The following is a 24,686-nucleotide window of genomic DNA, read 5'->3' as shown; positions in this document are numbered from 1 at the left end:
TTTTTTACATTTGACAAGGCCAGTGAGGTCCCCTTGTACTGTTTCACGCTTTTCCTGCTCTAATACACCCATTTCAGCTTACGACAGGCTTAATAATTAGCTAATTATCTGACTCGAGGAAAGTTGAGGAAACCATGCAGTGCAAAGGGGACTTTCTTTGACTGGAGTTGGGCAACTCTGGTTGAGGTGATCATAACGGTGTCAAAATCACACACAATTAATCCAGCGTGTTCCCAAATTCCACAGCTGTGCACTGATCCTGTTAGCCTTGAAAGACTTCCAAAGTGGCATGTGCATACAGATGTATATTGATTATTGTAAAATAAAATGAGATATTCTATATGATGGTTGATTTTGTATCTTGAGTGTGATTGTATTAAAAGTGTGAAAACATATATTGTGTGGTTGCAGATCGCTATATACGCTGTATGCCTAAAAGCACTCTGCTTCTATTTAAGCTACTTTAAGGTGTACCAAAGATTTTGTATAGTTATACTTTTGATAACATATAACAGTACCTATTTGAATTGTTATATGTGATTATATGTCATTTTTATAACTTTATTCACAACCAAATGTATTGCTTTGCTAAAAAAACAGACCTGTGTGATAAAAATACTAGATTTAAAATAGTAAGTGATAAAAGATACTACTAGATAAGTACTTTTTATCCCTATGATTTGATCAGTTTGAGATCATACAGACCAAAGGAAATGTCTAATTTCACATATGGACATTACTGAGTTAAGTGATGCCTGCAAACAAACCAATAAACAGGAGGTGGTGAGAGTCTAAATAGAATCACTGATTTGGTCGATTTGAGGTCATATAGACCAAAGGAAATGTCAAATTTCACATATTGACATTACTGGGTTAAGTGATGCCTGCAAACAAACAAACAGAATGTGGTGAGAGTCTGAATAGCAGTACTATGACTGTCCGCTGGGGGGCAGCAACGGGTTTTCGCGACGTCACTGCATTAGCTCGCTGCTAGCAGGCGGTGGCCGCGTAACAAAACGATAATTTCTGGTTTTGGGGGGCCGCAGTTTTTATATTTGAGGAGTTTGTAAAAGGTACGTGCTCTGCGGACATTTCATTTTATTATTCGTGTTGCAGGCGCATCACCGCAGCTGCAGGTTTTTATATAATATGTAGCTGTTAGCCTGTTAGCCGTTGGCGGTTTCTACGATGTAACTTCAGTGTAAACACGGCTAACAGCCAGTTCGCTAATCTTAATAAGACACCGTGCTTTGCTCGTTAACCTTGGTAAAAAATCTTATCTAACTGACCACAGTAAAAAAGGTGTTTAGTCGAAGGATTGTGCTCTTGTAGGGAACTGAATCCTAGCCAAAAGCAGTGCTTTTAGCCCGCTTCTTGTTCGTGTTTTCCGTTCCACCTTAACTGGTGCAGCAGTTACATTCCGCGCGTTGCTGCACCATTTAAGGTGGAACGGGGGAATTCGAACAAGAACCTGGCGAATAGGAATCTTAACTTCAGCCTTGGGTGCTTTTCTAACTCTGCTCAACATATTTTATTTTCTCTAACGTTGAATTAAAATGTGCTTCTGTAGCTAATGCTGGTCACAAACAGTGCTCCTCTGTTTGACCCCAGTCCAGAAAATCTTGCTCCTTCACTCTTTTAATCTTTCTCACATCATCTTTTTGAAAGCATCTGAATAGAAGTAACGTTAGACCGACCACAGTTCGTGCATAACAAGCACAGCCAAGATAGCTAGTTGGATGTTTGACAGCCACACTGTATGTTAAAATCAAGGGTATTGATAGAGAGTTTGTGCTTTTGCTGCAGTTAACAGCCCCCACTATGCTGGGCAGGTTACATGTAATGTATTTAGAAGAACTTGGAACTATTGTAGGTTCATCCAAAGTGTAACTATAGACAATTTAGCCCCTTTAGGCAAATCATAACCAATTTTGTGGCATGATCCCCCAAGTAAGAATCTGTTTTTATCTCTCTTCACGTTCAAAATGACCAAAAATTGATATTAAGCAACGAGAGCACCAGTAAGATCAGATACTGATGTTGAATGATTAGTTCTGGATCGCAAGCGATACTCATCTTACAGGTATTGGATTGGCTCCATCACTCCAGATAATGCAGTTCCACTGTTCCACAGCCCAGTGCTGGGGGCTTTAGCCCCTCTCTGTGGCACTTGGCATTTGGCGTTATGTGCAGCTGCTGCTCCCTTTCTATAGTGGAGTGCTTTCCTATGGATATTATACATGTTGTATGTCAAAAGTATTGAATTCACTATTTAGACAGGATGTCTGGATACTTTTGGACATACAGTGTAGTACTTGTTGGTCTTGGTCAGTCTCTTTGTGGTGCCTTGTGTTACTTGGACATTAACCCATTCTTTGGTGCTTTATCAGACTAGGAAAACAAGCGGAGCCTGTACTTCCACCCACAATGGATATTGATGTGAAGAAGTTGAAAGTCAATGAACTGAAAGAAGAGCTCCAGAAGAGGGGGCTGGACACTCGCGGGCTCAAAGCAGACCTGGTTGACCGGCTGAAGGCTGCTCTGGAAGCTGAAGAAGCCACACAGCCATCAGAGGATGCCACGGCTGGTGATGCACAACACACTGAAGCAGGTAGGACGATTCTTTTCCATTATGCGTTGCTTTTATGTTAATTTAACATTTGCATGCGATCAGATGACTATTTTCTGTTTACGTGTTTCTGTCAGCATAGGTTAGGGGTCAGAAAGGAGGATTTCTCCATTTACCAAATAAGACAGGCCTGTTGAATAGAAGGATTTTTGGCCAGTCCTCACTTTGGGCTTAAAGGGCATGAATTCTCCCCGTACCATTCACTCCCCAGTCCATATAATCCGTATATGGGAATTATGCTGCAAAAACCAGCCTGTTTTGATCTGTTTTGTTAGAATTATTTTTGTGATGTGATGAAAAACACCACATTTACATATATTTGCATATTTATCCTACAGTAGTTTAGATCCGCCCATTTACGCAGACGTTATAGGAGTGTTTTAACCCAGACTGCTTTTTAGACATGGCATAATACAGGGCAGCCAATCAGAACAGAGATTGTTTACATATATATGAGTTTTAAAGGCACAGGAGCAAAAACAGCCTGCTTGATTTTAAAAGTTTAAAAAAAAAAAAATAAAGGTTGAAAATTGTCATGTAACTATGAATTGTGGCTGTTTTGGATACAAAAAAACACACAAACATCAAAGTGGACCTCGAAATAATCAAAATGCATGCACAAAAAATAGGTTACTGAGAAATCCTGCTTTGTGAGATACCCCATAGGTGTTAAAGGTACATACAGATGCATAAACTCTAAATGTATATTGGTCAGTACATCAATATGCAGTTAGTATTCCACTGACACGTGTGCAATGACAGGTGCGGAGGAGGCTGATTATGAAGAGGGCTCTCAGCAGGGGCAGCAGGAAGATGAGAACACTCACTCTGGGGAACATGAGGAAAAAGTGGCTCCTGAAGTGGATCACAGTGCCCCTGACCTCTCTGTAGATGTCAGCATGAACAAAACAGAGATGCTGGAGGAACGTGAACCCAAACCAGAAACAGAAGCACAGCCTGTCTATAAGGAAGGTCAGATTGTTGTTAACATGATGAGTGCCCTTATCATGTGTCTGTAATGTAGCGTATGTGTCTAGTAATAATGATAATAATCCTAATTTATATTGGACATTTCATTTTAGTTATAAATTTAAAATGACTTAATACAGGAAGGAATGCGCAACATTGAAGATAAATAACATGGTCTGTCTAAAAAAGTAAAATTTGTGATAAAACTGGACGATTACAAATTGTTAAATAATAAAGCGAAAGAGACCCAATTAACTAGGCACCTGCTAGGCTAAACACTGTTGTTTTAAACTGGATTTAAAATCACCTTCCTGATAATCCTGATATTCTCTGCGTTCAGGAGATATATAGAAAAAAAATCTAACACTAATCGTAGTGGCCTCTGGTGCTACTTAAAGGGAAATTCCACTGATTTTTCAGCAATTCTGCATAATGCAGTTGTTGAGTTGTACAGAAAGTCATTCAGATTAGTTTGATGCAAAATGGTAGAAAAACATACAGACTCATATTTGTTTACGGTGGTGGTAATAGGAACCAGGGGTTGTAATGTCCACAGCACAAATATAACCGTTTTATTTACCATTTTAACCACCAATGAACCGCTTCTGAGTTGTTATGTAATATCGGTGATGGTAAAGTGGGAAATCTGAAAAAATGTTTTCTTTTGGAACTGTTTAGCCTTATAATGCCCTGCATGTGTCTCTCTGCCATGAATGGCACTCAGGCCAAAACCTTAACTCAAAAGTATCGAAAAACAATATTGTATGCGTTAGGCAGTGTGGTAGCTCTTAGAAGCAGTGAACACTTCCTCCTGAATAACACTGAATAATTGTCACTCTGTGAGTTTCTCAAGAACAAAGCATTTCACACCAAACCTCCATTTAATTATGGAGGAATTTTGTAAGTGCTTTTGAGCATAAGTTGAATGTATGAACTAAAATAGGGATGTACAGTGACACTGGATTCATATTGTTGTGGGCAGATAAATGCTCAAAAAAACGTTATCAGTGTTAGACAGATGTTTATATTTAAGAAACATTTCAAACCAGCATTTGATGGTGTTTTTTTATTGTACTGTGGAAGAGCAGAATCTGTAGATGATGCTGAGTTGCTGTGCTAAAATATATTAATTTTATTAATTGTCATATATTTGTAAGCATATAGAAATAAATACATTGCTAATGTTGCTAATCCAGGTAGCTGTAGGTCCAACTTCTACATTTTATAAATATTTGTGTATCTCCATCATGAAAAATATCACATATTGGCATTGCCTCACATTTCCTGTACTGTAATCTAAAACGCACACAAAATTTCCATTTTCCATCTCCTCCCTCCTCCCTCTGTAGAACAAGAAGAACAACTAGTAGATGTGAAGAGGGAAGATGAAGCAAAGCCAGAGGATCAGCAGCCAGAAGCAGCCAGTAGATGGGAGGACAAAGAGGCCCAGCAGGGCTCACAGCACAAGTCCCAACAGGACAGCGGCGCACACTACGGCCGCAAGAGACACTACGATGATAGCCACGGCTATGGCTACTATGAGCACCGGGAGGACAAGAGGTAATGGCAGTATGACTGGTTTTATGGTTTATTTTTACATCAGCAGTGTTTCCCAATCCTGGATCTGGAGTTCTCCTCTAATGCTCACCTGACTCAACTCATCAGTTAAAAAAAAACAAGGCTTTCGTAAGTTTAAAATAGTCAAGTCAGAGCGACTAAAAATTATTTCTGTAATTGATTAATCTGTCGACTGTTATGATTAATTGAAGTTAGGGCTGCATGATATGAACATAAAATGAGATGTTGCATAAAGCTGTTGGATATCACAATAACTATATGAGTAGCTTTTCTAGAGAAGCCCACAAAAACAAATACATTTATATTTAATGATGGTGCAGAATTGTTGTGACAGTGGCCATTACTGCTTCACATATTTTGCACACAACACTGAGAGCAAGAATAGTCGTCACAGTAAAAGCATTTTTATTATTCAGTAGTAAACACAGAGTAGTTTTTGCCCAGAGTAGTAATTGCCCATTTAATCAAATTGTAAAGTTATTCGCTCTTCACACAGGAAATATTTATTTCTTTAACAGAATGTTTTTCATTACAAATATGAGAGCTGTACAGTCTTGTGTAATGTGACTGATTTATCAAGCTGTCAAAAGCTAAGGTAAGAAAAGCTTAGCTAGGTAACTGATCTTAATATTGTTAGGTTTTGTCAGACATCATATTAAAATAAGTGTTAGCAAATACAGTAATCTAGACTCAAGTAACATTTGCATTCTTTAGAACAAATAAATTCATAGATTTGACACTGAGCTGTGAGCTTGGTCTTTCACAGAGTTTCTTTCACATCCAAAACTTAAAATTTGATTCACATGTTCTTCAGTAACACATTTTCTGCCAGTGCCGTTCTTGCTCTAGGTTTGTTCTGAGGAGTTTTGTTGGAATTTGCCTTTTGCCTGCCTGTGGAAGTAGCTTCTAAAGACAACTGTGATCAGCTGAAAGGCCGGTCAATCATTATTTTGTGGCCAGTTGACTTGTGAATGGTGGCACTCACTTCAAGGATACTCCAGGGCCGGAATTGAGAAACACTCTTTTAGAGAAATGAAGATTGCTGTTCTGGTTGGTTTCAGCTAATATAATCTAAAAACTGGCGTATGATTTAGGTCCCGCTCGCCTCAGCCACCAGCCGAAGAAGACGAGGACGATTTTGATGACACGTTGGTAGCCATCGACACTTGTTAGTGCAATTCTTTCTCATTTCCTTACCAGAATGTTCTCAGATCGTTCTGTATACATGCCTGATTATGATACTATATGCCCATCATAAGTATAGATGTACGACGTATAGAAGTAAGATTCTGTTTATTCACGCTTTTGTAGATAATTGCGACCTGCACTTCAAAGTGTCCCGGAACAGATACAGTGGCTACCCTCTGACTATTGAAGGCTTTGCTTATCTCTGGTCTGGAGCACGTGCTACTTACGGTGTGAGCAAAGGTCGTATCTGCTATGAAATGAAGGTAATTATTTCTTTCTTCTTATAGATTTAAAACAGTATGACCATAGGCTTTACTGAAATGGTTCCTGATCCCAGTACCGAGAACTCCATTTCTGCATATGCACCGATATGGATTTCTGGGCTGTTCTCGTACACTATATCAAACTCAACAATTAATTAATGAGCCCCTCCTATGCTTAATCAGGTGTATATATCAATCACAGAAAATTTCCAGAGTGCTGTCACAAGAACAGTATTGAGAATGCTTACTCTGTTAAAGTGGAACTGCTGTCAGGTGTTGTTTGGCACAGAGGTGCAAAACTAATTTGTTATACCTGTTCTGGCAGATAACCGAAGAGATCTCAGTCAAGCATCTTCCCACCAGTGAGCCCTGACCCTCATGTGGTGCGAGTGGGCTGGTCTCTGGATTCCTGCAGCACACAGCTTGGTAAGGAAACATTTCAGGATTTTTTTTAACATTTCCCCATGTCTGAAAGAACTTATAGTTTGTCTAAGAAAAGGGCAGAAGAGGTGAATTGAGAGAAACTTAATAGTCTAAAATTAATAGGAAAGGGCTAACTTGAAGTTGTGTCTATTTAAGCAGTATATGAGGAGCATGAGGCACTAAAAGAATATTTTGCACAAAATACAAAACATCACATGTTGCAGTAGCAGAGTTGATCCACAAGAGGAGAAGAGAAATGAGCCAGGTTTACTCTCTAGTAAAAAAAAATTGCACTAAAATATGGACGTTTGGATTGCAGTTGATGTGTTTTGCTCTTTTATTCTTTAGGAGAAGAAGCTTTCTCATATGGATATGGTGGAACAGGCAAAAAGTCCTCCAACTGTAAATTTGAAGATTATGGAGAGAAATTTGGTGAAAATGATATCCTCGGATGCTACATTGTGAGTAAAACTAGCATTTTTGTCACATTCCTAGACATTATTCATGATGATTGGAGATGATGATGTGTGCGTATTCCTGTCTCTTTCAGGACTTTGACAGTAGTGAGGAGGTGGAAATTGCATTTTCCAAGAATGGGAAGTTGTTGGGAGTGGCATACCGGGTGTCTAAGGAGGAGCTGGCTGGTCGGGCACTTTTCCCACATGTTCTGGTCAAGAATTGTGCTGTGGAGTTTAACTTTGGCCAGAAAGAGGAGCCCTTCTACCCCTCGCCAGACGGATACACATTCATTCAAGCTGTTAGAATTGAGGACAGGACAAGAGGCACTGTGGGCCCAGAGAACAAGGCTGATTGTGAGGTAAGTATTGTTGCATTTTGTAATGGTAAATGATTAATTATTCTGTTTTTACTAGAATGATCTTTAGGGTCCTTTTTACATCATTCTATGTTTATTGTATTTTTTCAGTTTATGTTTTGGTCAGCCTAATATTCATACATGCTACTGTCAACACTGCTGTGCATTTGTCTTAGATCTTGATGATGGTTGGTCTGCCTGCATGTGGCAAAACCACCTGGGCCAACAAGCATGCTGAGATGAACCCTGACAAGAAATACAACATCCTTGGAACCAACGCCATCATGGACAAGATGAAGGTAAACCTCACACTGTTACAGTGCCAGGAGCGTCTTGTCTATACATTTGTTGCAAGTCATTTATGTAAAAAATTCTATGTATGTATGTAATAGCACACAGATGGGCTCATTTAAAAGTGAATATATTACCAAACATGAATGAACTGCATTAGATGACATGCCGAAGTAGACAGACACCATTGTGCTCAGAGCTTGCTGCCGCTTTTATTAGTTTCCTTTGTTGGTGGTTTGTACTTTGATGTTTATTTGGCTGGCTTAGTTTGTTCTGCCTAAGATGCAAATGTAAATAAATGAAACGGCAAACCAAACTTGCAATTTTATACTTGTTCTTCCTGTAATGGGACACCGTGAAGCAAATGAGATCTGCATGAAGAGTGAAGAAGACAAGAAGGGCCTTAAAGCCTGAACAGTGTTGAACCTGAGGTGCATGCAAATTAATATTCCTTCTGTCAGTTTTAGCTTTTAGAGGCATTCTTATTTATCCTTGTCCTTAGCTTTGTAGTTTCCTGTGGGATTTCCTGATAATGAGTGACTTGGCTGATGTACTGGAAGATGGATGTTTTTAATAGGATGAAGATGGAACATTGCTTTGACTCTGAACATGGATTGCAGTCTCAGTTTTTTTAAGAACTGTTTTTGTAACTATGTGATGTCACATTCTTTCAAATGGGGCATTGAGCTATGCAAAATACCTCAGTACAATAATTCTGACACAAATCAGTAAACCTGCCAGATGTAGTCTACTGTCCTACTGTTCATCCAACAATCAGGACTTAACCCTAAGGGGGTTTTAATTTATTTTGAAAAAATTTTCTTACATTTATTTTTTTGGCACAGTTAAAAAATGAAAAATTAATGTGTATAAAATTTAATTTACAGTGTTTGCAACAACCTGTTGCGGGACCGAAACCCAGCACTGTGATAAAAGAGGAGGTAAAAACCTGCTGAATTGCATAGATGCAGACTGCATGATATACGAAGCAGCTTTTAAAACATTACTTCAGTTATTGCATGTTGTTTGCATTTCAGCCCCCCGATATATCTGAAAATGACCTTCCGCAGTGGGAGGTGGAAAAGCATGTGTTGAAAGATCAGCTGAAAGAGCGGCAGACTGAGATAGAGGATCTTAAGGTCCAGCTGGAGGAAAAGGAGGCGGAGTGCCAGTGGTTGAAGCAGGAGCTTTATCGCCTGTGGGAAATTGTCCAGTCAGAGCACCACGCATCGTCGTCCTTGTCCACTCAAACTAATGTTCCAGGCTCGGTTTTCGCAGATCACCATGAGGAGCCGACCCCATCCACTTCAGAAAGAAGCACTGACTTCCTGCCTGTAAATATCGGCTTCCCTGCCTCTCTCTTCATGGATCGCTGTTGGAGCAGTGAGGCGTCCGTTCTCCCTGATGTAACTTTAAGAGAAATCACTGCTGTCAATGATAAAATCTTGTTACGCATGAGCAACAACAGGCCAGACCGTTACGGAGCCCTGGTTTTCAGGAGCATCATTTCTCAGGAGCTTTATGAACAGTGGGTAATGAATACTAACTGGGACGGTTCCCGAGGCAAATGGGGAGTGCCCCGCAATGTTCGAGATTTTGTAACGAGGAGAGTAAGGGAGAGATTTCCTTACATGACTAACGAGGATAAAAAGGCAGTCAAAGAGCGTGTTAATGAGTGTTTAAGGATGCGGCGGAAAACGATTGTTCCAATTCCGTATTCAAGTAAATAAACTGATATGGATACTAGTGTCTGGCTTTAGCATACTGTATTAACTCTGATTTATTTATTAATGTATTTATTTTTAAACGTTTTCCTTTAGGTTGTCTTTGAACAGACCTTGTGGATTTCTTTGACTTGCTTCAATCTTCTGAAATGACGCTAATACAAGCATGTAGCTGGTTAATAATGTTGGAGTGCACGTAATGTTTTCAAAGAAACCTTTAAAATGTTTTTGAAATGTTTGAAGTGTTTTTAACTTTTTAAAATCCCAGATTTATTACATGCCAAGCTGTATTTTTAGGTAACTACTGAGCTACAATGCAAACTAGTTCAGTTATTCCTTAGTTAGAAGTTTGTAATAGTTGTAAAGTTTGGAGCTGCTGGTGGCTGCTGGCCGTTTAAGGGTTAAGACTGATACGAACTGATATATTAAATGAGTCCATCTGTTTGCATAATGAGGGTCCTTAAAGGACTCCTTTTTTTCACTTCTAGGCACTTCAGACACTTGCCTAGGCATTGGTCACCTTCAGTTTTTGTTACTAAATGTGTATTGTACTGATGGCCTTAAATGATGGAAAAGATGATAAATGTGCTTTCTGTAGATTCCTATTTCTTGCAAGAAATATAAGAGAGTATATGATACTGTTGAACCTCTGTGTCTTTTAAAAGTTGGCTGTTGGTTCCTGGTATTTGCAGCAGACTGACACCCAAAACGCCAAAATCTCAGAATGTTTGGACTTCACATTTCATAACATTTTAGAAATAATGTCCAAATTTGGCTGACGTCATTATTATATGAGAAGTCTCATACTTAGCATGATATTTTCTGGTAAAATAATCACATATGCGGCAGCTTTTGACCTACTTTCTATTCTATTTTAGTTTATGGGCTTCTTTATATTAACTGTTTTAATCAAAGTCTTTAATAAAACTCACATGTTAAATAATATGATACTGATTAGCTCAACATCTTAAGAACTATTTAATCTGCCATAATAATAAATGTTAACTACAAACGTGTTCATGAGCTTCTGTCACAGATTCGCAGTGACTTGTGTGATATCAGCAACAGCGTTTTCGTAATCCAGCTAACCACCAGGACACTTAAGCTGCACAGAAAATACTGTGGTTCAGCCGTAGACGAGGATCAAGTAACTTTCATCTGCATTTATTTTTGATTCCATTCACGTAAAGTAAATTAAGGAATCATTACACTACATAGGAGAGAGAGAGGTAACACAGGCAGTTTCGTTACAACCCCCACCTTTCTCTGTGAAACTGACTACAGGTGCGCGAGCGCACGCACTTAAACGTGAACCCCAGTTTCGCAGCGCGTTTTTCAATCTGTTTAATGGTAAATTAGTCCTCTCTAATTATCGTCTTTTACACATCGCCATCGTTACTTGTCATCGACGATATCCGATTACATCGCCGTATCGCCCTGGCCTTGTCCAAAGGACAGCTGATGCTAGAAAATATTCATATATGCGTATTGCGTGCAGTTACACATTTCCACCAGATAGGTTTCCAAAATTTTATGTAAATTTAATGTATAGAGTTTTCAAGCATTTTCAGTGTTGCAACTGAATATGAATAAAATATGATTTCTTATTAAGTCTCAACCAGATTATAGAGATGTATTGTACATTTGCCTGACACATTACAAATAATGATGGTACTGGAATCCGTTTAGAACAAAAACAAGCTTCTGCTGCAAATCCTCTGAGAGAAACATAAACATTATGCCATCATCATATTCAAATAACCAAAAAAGAGATACTATAGTCCTTCATATTGTGGTTGAAGGGATGCATGATCAGAATCAGTAGATTTTTGCTCAAAACCAGATTTTGATATTTTGATTTCATCCAGTCTGTTTTGCAATTTTATGATAAATGTTATATGATTGTTATGATAAATAACATGAGGCAATTAAGTGCTCTTGCGCTGTACTTGTGACCAACATGTTGTAGCAAAATTTTATATTACTCATTGTAATAAATAGCCAGTTGTCTCTTATTTTCAATGTAGCAGTTTATTTGTAAAGAATTTAAAATGCCAGTTTGGCCCTTTAAGGAACAAATGTTATTTATATAATGACTTTGGCTCATAGAAAGTACTGGAAATATTGTAGTGTGTTTCATTTGTTCATTTAGCCTGTACATTCTGAGCTTTGGGTTTAAAAAAAAAGACTAATAAAAAACAGCCATCGGCCAATTTGACTATAAAGAAATCGGCCATAAAAATTCATGATTGGTGCATCCCTGCTTCAAAGCATTGTTCAGTGTCCACATCTGGAAGGCTCCCTGTGTTGATCGTAGGTGATGGGACTGCGACGCCAGAGGAACTACGCTGGCCGCTGGGATATCCTGATCCAGCAGGCCACCCAGTGTCTGAACAGGTTGATCCAAATCGCCGCCCGCAAGAAACGCAACTACATTCTGGACCAGGTACTGCCTACAACCCCCATAATTCTCTACAAAGACAAAACTGTAGATGACCTCTCATGCCCTTTCTCTAATGTATTATTTATTTATCTTTCAGGGAGCCAAAATATGATAGAGTAGAAGAAGCATCAGCCTCTGTTGAGTTTTGTTGTGCTGTATTGTAAAGAAATGCTGCTATTATGTAAAATGACAGGAAAAGTGCTTATCACTGCTGTTCTCGTCAGTATCTTGAGCATCCCTTATCTCTCATATTGCATATTGTCTTGTACAAGTAGTCCATTACAGTGTTAAGATGTTGAGAGACAAGTAATCTCTGCCTGGTGAGTAAGAAAAACAACTTTTGTTGCTACGGTAATTGTAACAGAAGTAACCTTTGTAGTGATTTTTAAAGAGACCTCAGGATCATGTTCACAGTTGGAAATGTTGAATGTTAATGTTTTGATGAAACATTTAAGGTAAGTGAGAACTAACATGTTTAGCTTTGTAGGACATTGTTTGGTTTGCAAGGTAAGTAGGGTCAGATGGGTGAGCCTTGGTTACCTTGGAAACAGTGAGTATTCTCAGGTAAGTAGTATATGTGTGTATATGTCTGAAGGACTGAAGCACCAGTGCTGGACAGGTGAGTAAAGGTAAGTTATGGGACCCTTTAAGGATAGTAGAGTTACGCTTTTGATCCTTAATTGCTTTCTTAACACATTTTAAGCACCAGTAGAGCATATGGTAATTTATATAAGAGAGACTCATGGAAAGTTAGCAATAGAACATGAAAGGCTTTTTGTTTGGTTTGGTTTGTTTTTTTCCACTGTACTGTTAATATATATATTTTTTATACATTAATTACATTTATACATTTTATATATTTGTATTATTACGTATTATTTTTTACAAAGCAGTAATTTTGAAACAGAATCAAACCTTTTAGACTTCAGCCTTAGTTAATAATACTCATTTAGCATTTTTCATTATGAGGATTGTTTAACAGTCACCAAGTCGAATTGTAAAGGGAAACCTCCCCTGATTTTTAAAAAAATTTCTGCATAATTAAATACCTAAAAGTGGTTTGATGTGAAATGCACTTTTCCCAAGAAACTTACAGAGTCAGAATTTATAGAAAGCTGCATTTCAGTATATTTTGATGGCGTCTATAATGAACATATGTTCAGTTACTACAACAAACAAAAAAAAATCAATTTGGAGGAACTTGATTTAGGACAATGACGTACTGTTGCACAGTGGCAGCACGCAGAGAAATACATAATGAAAACATATTTTAGTATTAAACAATTAGAGTTTTTGAGAAATTTAGTTTGTCCAAGAAACATTGTCATTGTTTCTGGACCTCGATCAGCTAGAGCTGTTAGCCTAGTTAGTGGTACAGCTGCGCTATTTCTGACTTCTCTGTTACATCCTGAACAACATGTCTTTGGTACCGGGCCTTCGTGAACTCGTTTTTGGAAGTAACAAAATGTAATATCATATACGTACTTACTGGGAGTGAGGACTAAAGTAACCACATTTCACAGTCCAAAACATAAAATCTGTTTTTCATTGAACTGGTCGAGTAATCTTTTTGGTTAGTTGGTTGGTTAGTTAGTTAGTTGTTTTTGTCCCTTTAGTTCCCAAAAGAACTGAAATTCCTGGCACTTCTCAGTGTTAGAGTTACAATAGAAATCAACACAGCTGTCAGCCCATGGCTGCAGTGAAAATGGGCATTGGAATTATAATGTTGGAAATACACCTCCTATAAGTAATCCTGTTCTATGCCATTATTTCCTAAAGAACACTGTGATGGCCTGCTGGGCTGTAAGAGTCACCGTGTCATACCCATGTTGCTAAAGCTTCCACAGTTAGCCTAAGAATTTTCCCTGGCTATAATTTTGTAAGCCTCCCCATTTCTTTGAAACACTGAAATCAAGATGTGTTAAGAGAGATCCTGCGTTTACAGAAAGGGAAGTAGCAAAGTACAGGTTCATTTGTTTGGCTTTAGTGTTCACTGCTGAAAGACGCTCGTCATGAGGAAGCTGAGTGTGTCCTCACTCAGCTGCTTGGTCAGTGTAGCTGAGGGGCAGGGAATCAAGTGGTAAACACAGAGATAACAGGCTGGCTGGTTAAGCCGATTCATACAGGCTGTGAAATATCCCTGCAAATAAAAAGAAATTGCTATCAAACATTGAAATATCTTGCCAAGGCATTGGTAGCAAAAGGGATTTATGTTTATTTAACTCATGTTTGAACATTGAATTTGGCTATATGTTCAGTAAATCAGCTCAATTACCTATAGAAACATATAGCTGAACAAAGATTTACATTTTGAACTTGGATCCATGTCATCACTGCTGTCTAGATAGGCAGAAATCGTCAGGTTCCTCTGTCTCCATGTCTGATAGATATCATATCTGAACACTCTTTTGAGTGCTGTGAGTCAAAAGCGATATTAGAGATCATAGGAGCCCTTTGTGGCTTTATAATGACCTGCAGATAACATGTTTACCATTCTTATTGCAAACTAATCACTAAGCCAGTTTGCAGAGAACATACATTTTAATCAGTGATTTGTAAAAATTATTATTATTATTGTTTGTTGTTGTTATCATGATTATTATTATTATTATTATTATTAGTAGTAGTAGTAGTAGTAGTAGTAGCAGCAGTAGTTGTATAATTTTAAACAAGTAATTGGTTATAACTGTGTAATCAGGATGGCCATAGATTGAAGTATACTGCCACCATTTACATTTACATCATTTAGCAGACGCTCTTATCCAGAGTGACTTACTAAAAGTGCTTTGTCTATCCAGAGAAAGTATCTTCGCTAGTTACCTCGAGAGAAAGCCAGTCCTGAGCTCAGATACTGCTAGAATCAGAAAGTCATTGACACCTAGAGAAAAAGGAACAGAGTTAAACACAGAGCAGTGCAATACAATACAATACATAAGTGCTGTACAATACATTACAATCAATACTTAATTCAGTGCTCATTGAAGTGATGTATAAACAGATGTGTCTTCAGATGCCACCATGAACAGTTAGTCATGTACTCGGTTACCCATGCACATCTGTACTAGAAACCAGATGCCTGCATTTAATAAAAGCTACCCCACAGTTATTGCATGAAATGGTTATGAATGAGCTGCCTGGTTGCCAGTAGTTTTGTTGGCCAGTAACATTTTTTAAATCACTTAATAGAGGAAAGGTTATTGTGGGGCAAAATAGCAAAACTTTTTCCTTTTTTAGGACTAACATTATCAACGTTATAAACAATGAGTTGCTAACCACTCTATGTGACTGAAATATGCAGAAATTTTAAAATATCAGTGGCATTCCTGTTTGAGTTACTAATATCGTTTAAATGCTTTAGGAATGATTTTTAATCTTAAACAGCTGATGGATGTAGTGCTGACCTGTTTTTGTATTGCAAGGAGTTTAAAGCAGTTCTTTCTTTTGGAGTCTTGTTTGAAGCTATACCTTAGTTTTGTGAAAGGGTCCCTATTAACCCCTTTGTTGTAGGTGGGGACGATGAGGTGTTCAAGGTAAGTAAAGTGGAGCTGTGAGAGGCCATCAGTAGTTCAAAAGGGGGAAAAAAAAACCTCTCTCACTTCATCATTGCAGGGTTCGAGTCGCCCAAGCCAGAACACAAAGTAACAATAACGAACAGCTTCTACTTCTTTCTTGTCACCATTGCTAGACAAATGTATATGGATCAGCCCAGAGACGAAAAATGCGTCCTTTTGAAGGGTTTCAACGCAAGGCTATTGTAATTTGTCCCACGGACGAGGATTTAAAAGAGCGAGCGTTAAAGCAAACTGATGTGGAAGGGAAGGATGTGCCCGATCATGCTGTTTTAGAAATGAAAGGTAGGAATGCTGTGGATAAAAGCAAACCACTTTTAAGTAAAACAGATTCAAGATCTATGCTAAACTATTTGTTTTTTTTTGTTTTACAATCAAACTTGGACAATACCCCTACCCCCTTCATCATTGCTTACTGCCAGAACTTGCCCTTTGAAGGCCCTTTGGCCCAAATTTGATTTTTTTTCTGCCCCACCCCTCCCTTTTGTCCTGTCAAAGCACTGCAAACTGAGCAGTATACTAATAAAAACAGATGCTTACTGCAGCTTAAATAGGTCTATTGTTTGATCTGAAATTTGTACTGAGATTTCCATCCAAATTGGCATAGTCCAGAATGTTTGGAGGTGCTTTGCCTCTGACCGGTGCAACATCAAGGCATTACTTGGTTTGCAGGGCACTGTTCGCTTCCCTCACCCCTTAAATCTAAAACTTTCTGCCTGTCTGGATCATTCAGATGTTCTTTTTTTCAATTTTTCCTGTCTGTATAAACTAGAGCAAATATTGAATCCTTGCCATCAGGGACGCCATGTTTGCTCCAGGCTTTATTGTTTTTGTCTGCCATCTCCACGTGGTTCTGTGTTCTCTTTTTCATCCCTATGTTCTTCTTTTAGTATTGTGAAATACCTCTTACGTGATATTAATTGAGCTTCTTCTTTTGTCTCCTGGTGGTGTGACTACCTGCCTCCACTACATCCCCCTCCCTCTCTTCTGCTTTTCTTTTTTCCACATCTGTCCTTCCTCCTCTTTCTCTCTTTTTCTCTCTCTTTCTCTCGGCTGTCCCTTTCTCACTTTCTGGCATGATGTCTGAAGCCAACTTTGTGCTGCCGGAGCCTGGAGACTTCCTGGACGAGGTGACCTTTGTTGAGCTGCAGAGAGACGAGGCAGAGAAGCTCGTGAAGGAGTACAACGAAGAGGGCCGCAAGGCAGGGCCTCCGCCTGAGAAACGTTTCGATAACCGGCAGATGGGCTTCCGTGGCCATAGCGGAAGTGGTGGTGGCAGCTTCCAGCGCTACGACAACCGTGGAGGCCCACGAGGAGGAGGAGGAGGCGGTGGCTATCAGAACCGCAGCAGCTCAGGCGGAGGAGGAGGCGGCGGATACAGAGGAGGTCTTGACTTGCTTATTGCTTATTGAGAAGTGCTCTCTACTAGCAAAGTGCTACATAGTGGACCATGTAAAATAAAATAAAAAAAACTAGATAATCTTTTTTTCAGTGCTTTAAAGCTGCACTATGGAAGATATTTTGTTAAAATTGAAAGAAATTGCATTACTGAGTTGGGGGGGCGGCGATGGGGAACATGCTAAAATATGAAATATGGTGTGCATGCATGGCAGCGAGTCACCCTGTAAAGCCTGAAGTCATAATTGAGTCGGATTTTTTGAGTTGGAATTGGATTTTTCTAACCACGTCATACATCTTTACGTATTAGCATCACAAGCATAGGCTGAAAAAGAAGCTCTGGCTTGATGTTTAGGTCTCTACGGAGCCCCAGTGGTGACATCCTGTATAAATAAAAATAACGCGTGGCCACGGCTTAGTAAGACATGCGAACAAGATCCTAATGCATAGACACAACTTAGTATGGCATTAATTGTCTCATTCCCACGCCTTACTAAGTCGTGGCCATGCATTAGGATCTCGTTCCCATGTCTTACTAAATCGTGGCCATGTGTTATGTTTATTTATACAGGATGTCACCATTGGGGCTCCATAGAGACCTAAACATCTCAATTGCAAAATCAGTATTATACTGATGAAGATTTGATGACAGATGTTGGTATATTATACTATAACACTAGAACATCTGGAATAAGATTCTGGAGTTGATGAGCCTTGATCTAGAACGTCTTCTAAATCTGCATTAAGAAGTGATGATACTCATACATCTGGATCAGTAATTCAGACACCAAATCAGAAAGCCTTCATTCTGTGTGAATCATTCATTGGAAGTAGAGAGTTTTTCTCCTTAATTCTCTCCAATGTAATTCAAGTCCTGTACAAATCAGGCTTAAGCGCAGAGACCCCAACAAACAATATCTTACATGTTGAATGCATCTTAAATTGTCAGGTTACAATCGTGGTGGCTACAACCAGAATCGCTGGGTTGGGAATTACAGAGACAACAGCTCAAGAGGCGGATACAACCGTAACCAGCATTCTGGAGGAGGATACAATGGCAACCGCCAGAGTTCCTACAACAAGGATGGATACAACCAGGCAAGTGTTATGTTCATCAACAATGTATATATTACTTGAAAGGATACCTTTGCACAGTGTCTTGTAAGTCTCTCATGTGTTTAATGTAGGGGTACAACCAGGGATACAACCAAGGCTACAACCAGGGCAACTACAACCAAGGCAGCTACAACCAAGGCTATAACTATGGCAGCTACAGCCAGTATCCAGGATATGGCCAAGGCTACAGTGATAGTCAAGCCTCAGGCCAATCATACAACCAGCAACAGAGCTACAATCAGCAGTACCAGCAGGTAAGCTGGTATTTAGAGCTTAATTTGATTTATCATTGATTGCTGTTTGTCTGTAAAGTTGACTCTCATCCAGTACCCAGTAGAAGTGGAAATCACAGGGCATCTCACGTTACGATATCACGATACGTTGCCCACGATAATGATGATATCACGATACTGCGATTCTTTGATCCTCGAAATATTGCAAGACAGTTCTCTATGATACATCTGTGATATATACTCTTAAATAGGCAAATAGCAGGAATTATGTATTTATTAGTGTCAGTTTAACAGAATGTGACAACCAATATAAAACAATGTACAACAAAGTGCAGAGCTTAGCTTCATGCCTCTTTAACATACATATACTGACTGCTTGTGTCATCATTCCAATGTAAAATAGCCATAAACTGCCAGAAAGCAAAACCGTTCTGGGGTCTAAAGGTAGAACACAACTTTGCCTCACTAAAATCTTTTCTAACTGTGCAGACTTACAGAAAAAAAAATAAATAAATACATTTCTACAAAAAATATATAGGCTGACATCGAGTTGGGGCAACGTTTGGTTGTTTTCTCAACAACCAAATCAGGATGATGACGAAGAAGGAGGCTATGCATGTTCGTGTGCTTTATTTTAACGAGACGGTTCTTGCAAATCGTAGAGTCTTTGTCTATTTCCTTTCCCTTCAATACTGTAAAAGCCGAAGTGAACCCAGACATTCGACTTGAAAGTGGACGGTGCCTGTCTGATTTGTTCCCCCCTCTCCCCCACTGCCGTTTCTCCCCTGTGAGTTTCTTTTTTTTTCACCGCAAGGTTACCCTATTCATTTGATGAGCACCTTAGCGCCACCATGTGGAGTGATGAAATAGTGAATCTGGTAAATCAAATTGGAGGGGGAGTCTGTTTAGAGTGTTTACAGCGCATTTTTCAGTAAATAGTTCGATATTTGGCACTAATATATCGATAATATATCACAAAAAATAGCGATATGATATAATGCCATATCAATATTTTATCCCACCCCAAGTACCCTGTATCAGTAATTCTCCATTGTTGCTTTTTCTCCAAAAATGTGATAATGTTAACATGGCAGTAGGGTAGGAGTAAAATGAATAGGTTTGTTATTTTAAAAAAAAACTTGCTGGCTATTTTAAATTGGATTTTTTTTATTTCTTTTTCTGAACCATGCATATCTTATTTGAATACCCAATTAAGTAAAAAAGAACACTGAAATGTGTTCCAGCCACCCCGTCCTCTTGTCTGTGATGCTCTTCCCCAAGGTTTTAGACCTTTTGGAAAAACTGATGCCCATCTATCCAGACCCCACTACACCACTATGAATTGGTGCTGGAAAATGCCATTGTGCCGTTTGTCAATGTTGTAATTAACATTCTGGCTCGCTCTCTCCCACCAGTATGCCCAGCAGTGGCAGGAGTACTACCAGAACCAGAGCCAGTGGAACCAGTACTACAGCCAGTATGGCAACTACTCCGGGCAACAAGGCAATAGCCAGGGATCCCAGGGCTCTCAGTGAAGTGCGTGTGCAAATTCCATCCCGCTACTGTCATCCATCTTATTACACACTCACAAACAAGCATGCGTGCCCCATCACCTTTTACTGTAACTCCATCCTTTTGCATATGTTTCTGACATCCTTACCTGCCAAACAGCCAAGAAGCTGCATCTTAGATTCTTTTGTAGTTTGAGAGAAAACATTGTTCTAGTTGGAGAGATCAGAGAAATATCCTGTTATCTTTGTTTTGAACTGTACATTAAGAATGTCACAGAACAACTGTGATCACATTTAACCCACGTGCATTATGCATCCAGGTACTGTTACCACAGTGACAATGCAAAACACTACAGGAAATGACTGTATTCATTTTATGTGGTAAATGTTGATTTAGCGATATCATTGTGACTGATTCCTTCCTATTTTTATATAGGGGCGAAAAGCAAAGCATGTTTTTCTTTAACGTGTTCCAGTTTTGTGACTATCTATCAGGTACAAGAGGAGATATAAAACCAGGCAGTGTAAAATGACAGCCATTTAATTTTTTTTGTAGATTTGCCAGGTTTTAATTCCACAGATTGTGTTATAGAAGAGATTTTAAGAATGTTGATAATCCTAATTCACTTATTACAATGATATGTCTTTTTTTTTTTAACTTTTTTTGGAAACAGCTTAAAAGACTTTGTTCTTTGTGTTTGTACAGTCTGGTTGGATCATTTTTTTCAGTCTGAAAATAAATTCTCATAATACACAAGTATCAATGCTGTATGTGACCTTCATTAGTGAAAAAGACTGTACAGCCTGTTCATCAGATGTGCCCCTATTCTGGTAGGTTGGTTTCTTTTCTCAGTGACCTGCTAGTTGCAGGTATATTTGAGCAGGAAAACCACCAAAGGTCCTGTCCCTTTTGGCCCACTTGCAGTCCTGGGGTCTTCATTTGTGCATGCCTGTGCCTGTGAGTACTGCGAAGTGTCCCATTTCTCATTTCGGGGTTCAAAGAGCCAATCTCAAACATCTGTGCTCGCTTATTATGGCCTTTAGTGAAGGTGCAGACTCTGGAGCAGCCTCTTACCTGAAATTCTGTACAGGCAGTGACCACTGTTTACAGCTGTCTGACCAACATATCTGATCTATTATGAGTTGTGGTATGCTTGTAATCTATTTTGAGCTGTAAATAAATTAGCTGCATTGGGGTAAACATTATGTCAACTCATAATTTCGCTGAGTAGACTTCGTGTATATCCTTTGCGATACACAAGTCTAGCCTGATGTCAACAATGTGCTGACCTATAGGGCAAGAAACCTTGAGGGTACTTGGTTTGAGCCTTAAAGCAGAAGCTGCCCAGAACTCCAGCCAAAGTTCTCAGAATTTCTCCCCTCCTGCAGTCTTACAGTCTCTTCTCTTACTGTAGCCATTCCTTGAAGGTGTGATCAGAGCTCACAAATTCTTATTAGATCCTAAATAACAATGTAAATTGTATTAAAAAATTAAAAACCTTAATATTTTGATATATATTAAAAAGCAGACACTCCTAGTCCCCATTTTTAAAAGAAAGATGAGTAATTCATATTAAACTCTGAATAAGTATATGGTAACTCAAAATGTACTTCCGAGCTGCATAAATCATTTTCAGTCATTGTTTCCACTCATTTTGCAGTTGATCAGGTTCCCCAACCTTAGAGACCACTTTTCCGATACCGATATTGAAACCCTGAGTATTGGCTGATAGTGATTCAATATGCTTTAAAGGGTCAAAATCATAGAAAATTGAATTTCCATATTTCATTAAGAAAAGAGTTTGATGTAATATGTAAACACTGTCAAAGTTTCAAAACACATCATTAATTCTCCAGTCGATACTGTTCATATATGGAAAATAAGCTGCATGAACGGTCAGTTTTAAATTGACTGCTTCTGTGATGTCACAGAAACAAACATGTTTATCTCATTTCTCATATTTAGTCTAGAACAGTTTAGGTCCGCACATTTATGCTGAAGTTATGAGGAGTGTTTCAGCCTGGCCTGTGTTTTTTTTTTTAAATGAGGCACAATATAGAGCAGCCAGTCAGAACAGAGATCATTTACATATATCAGTCTTAAAGGCAAAGTAACAAAAACAGTCTAATTCCAAGGGATAAATGGTGAGATGGCTGTAAGATAAATGGCTGTATTTAGTACATGAATTCACAAAAACATTATAAGTGGGCTTCAGGGTACAAAATATAATAAAAATGTAGGATATGGGGCTTTTAAAATCTGTTAAGCTTTAAAATTAGTTAGTTTTTAATGGGGATAGGTTATCATGCTGTTTCAGGACAGATTTGTTACAGAATCTGATCACATTCTCATTTTTTCCTCCCATCAATCAGCTGGTACCAATACCCAGTACCAGAGCGGTACTGTCTGTACCAAAAATGACTAGGACAACACAACTCATTTTAACATTTAGCATTTAATGCAACCATAACTAATTCTTTTGCAGAAAAACAAAACAATCCCTTTTTTTTTTTGCTGTTTAACAAAGAAGGTCATGGTCTTTAGGCAGTGCTAGGAGATGGAAAATACTGTAGATTTGTGGCTTGACAATAAATAAAAAAAATAATCTACAGCCTAAATCCAGAATTTAGTAAGACACATTCAAGTCGGAAATGACAACGTAAAGGTTTGGAGCAATGTTGTTAGAGGAATGATCCAAAAAAAAACACATACACGTCCGCAGTGTTCATTTTCACCATTCTACATCGTCTCATTCAGTGTATTCGGTACCCTTCTTCCCTGCTCAGAGTGAACTGTTCATTGCATAAGGCACAGTGATGCATTATAGGATTATCGAGGAGTCCAGCACCAGACAGCATGGCCTCTAACCTGTTAGCAAGCCAGAGCGCTTACATTCATTCCTATGACACAAGCTAAGGGGACAATGGACATCCTTGCACATCTCACAGTGAAATTCACAGTACAAATGGCGTCAGTGTGAACATAAAACGCTGTAGGTAAAAGTCAAACCTTTTTTTTTTTTAAGAAATATAACTTCTGATTTATACAACACAGCTCTGGCATCAAGCACCTTTCTGTTCACGGTGAAGTCGATTGAGCCACGCAGACGCTTATATAAACAAAAAATCCATGAGAAGGACTGAGCAGTAGTGAGATCAGTTCTCTGGTAGTCTGCCTTTGGATGCTTCTGTAGAAATGCTGTTGATTTCGATATGTATAGTTCATTGGCAGTGGATGCTGGTGATTAGAGACCTGGTGCTTCGCGTCCAGTATGGCTCTGAAGGTGTAGGCTGGCTGAAATTACGTTGTGCTACTCTCAAGTTGGTCCCACTCAGGCTATTGTTAATGCATGTAAAAGATCATCTCATTGAAACCGTTCGGTTCTCTGTACAGTGTAAGTTCATGTATCCTGTTCCAGTGTGTTTACATAGTCCATTCCCAAATGCCAAATGTAGATCCAGTGTCTAGGTGCCATGTAAGTGTAGTGCCATGCGAGCTTCAGTCCGGCTCTCTGCGCTTGTCTTTGTGCAGTTGTAGCTCTTCCATCTTCTCCTGGAGGAACGAGCTGGGGGCAGAGGAGCCCCTCATTCTTGCCGGCAGCGTGGCACTCTACAACAATACGAGGAGGGAAGGGAAATTAGTTGATGCTCACTCAAAAATGTATCTCAGCAGTAGCTTAAGATAGACATATTAATGTGTAATATGTTTAATTATGTAAAAACGAGATGGAAAATATATAGTAACAATGAAAACAACACAATACTAATACTAATACTACTTATAATAATCATAGTAATATAAAACGTGCCATAATGTTTGCACCGGCCAAATTTTGTGTTTTATTTTTTTCTTGTAGAGGATGTATTGACTTATTTTCTCTTAGAAAATTAATTTCATTTGATCAGGGATGCCCAAACTTTTGCATATGACTGTATCTACTGATTAGGGATGTAATAATACAGCATATTGCATTTTGTCGCAGTGCATCGTATTGTATCGTGACTAGCATGTTAGCTTATGGCTTTGTTAGCATATAGCTCATGTTAGCTTGGGGCTAATACTACATTTGAGTGGTGTCAAAACCGGGAAATACCCAGTTTGGAAAGATTGAATAAAAAAAGGCGCGGTATCATTTGGTATCGAGCATTGTGATACTGCACTTGGTATCAGAATCAAAATTCTAGTATCATGAAACTCCAATTGTGAGTATCAGTGACTTATTCAGTCATAAAATTAAAAATTAACATTTATTTTTTAAATGATTAATTTCTAAATGATCGCTGTACAGTACAGTGGATATCCACATTGTCAAGCTCAGGCATCTATTCTTACCCTTTCCACAGGTGAATGTAGTTTGCGGTTTGCTACTTCTGGCGTCCAGACTCCGGGATCTGTCTGAGTGGACCGGTCAGACAGTGTAGCCCCTTCTGCGTCGCTCTCTGGGCTGGTGTGACCTTTGGAGTTCTCTGATCCGTTTCCGTGAGGGAACACAAAAGTGTCTTCTTCTGAACCTTAATGAGCAGAACAAAATATATT

The 24,686-nt window shown here is 38.9% G+C and overlaps 2 protein-coding genes across 8 annotated transcripts in view; one reads left to right on the top strand and one right to left on the bottom strand.

Moving 5' to 3' along the window:
• Positions 1 to 956: 956 nt before the first annotated feature.
• Positions 957 to 20,909, top strand: hnrnpul1 (heterogeneous nuclear ribonucleoprotein U-like 1). The gene is given in 17 exon segments (XM_036584846.1): positions 957 to 1,073; positions 2,391 to 2,611; positions 3,392 to 3,601; positions 4,948 to 5,158; positions 6,271 to 6,344; positions 6,488 to 6,627; positions 6,953 to 6,994; positions 6,996 to 7,053; positions 7,399 to 7,511; positions 7,601 to 7,867; positions 8,041 to 8,163; positions 12,197 to 12,325; positions 16,008 to 16,176; positions 16,981 to 17,277; positions 18,239 to 18,387; positions 18,477 to 18,659; positions 20,054 to 20,909. Coding segments are annotated over 16 exon segments (2,469 nt in total). The 5' UTR covers positions 957 to 1,073; positions 2,391 to 2,427; the 3' UTR covers positions 20,174 to 20,909.
• A 2,706-nt stretch (positions 20,910 to 23,615) lies between these two features.
• rasgrp4 (RAS guanyl releasing protein 4) overlaps positions 23,616 to 24,686 on the bottom strand; it is a 41,802-nt gene continuing 40,731 nt past the window's right edge. For all 7 annotated transcript variants that reach the window (XM_036585254.1, XM_036585255.1, XM_036585253.1 and 4 more), the window contains exons 16-17: positions 24,483 to 24,661; positions 23,616 to 23,759 (exon numbers count right to left, since the gene is read on the bottom strand). In XM_036585254.1, coding sequence (XP_036441147.1) covers positions 23,649 to 23,759; positions 24,483 to 24,661 — 290 coding nt within the window. In that variant the 3' untranslated portion in view covers positions 23,616 to 23,648. The remainder of the gene's footprint in view (positions 23,760 to 24,482; positions 24,662 to 24,686) is intronic.

Source organism: Colossoma macropomum, unplaced genomic scaffold (assembly GCF_904425465.1).
Source record: "Colossoma macropomum unplaced genomic scaffold, Colossoma_macropomum, whole genome shotgun sequence".
Taxonomy (NCBI): Eukaryota; Metazoa; Chordata; class Actinopteri; order Characiformes; family Serrasalmidae; genus Colossoma; species Colossoma macropomum.
Note: the sequence above shows the minus strand (reverse complement) of the source record. Positions and strands in the feature narration are given on the sequence as shown.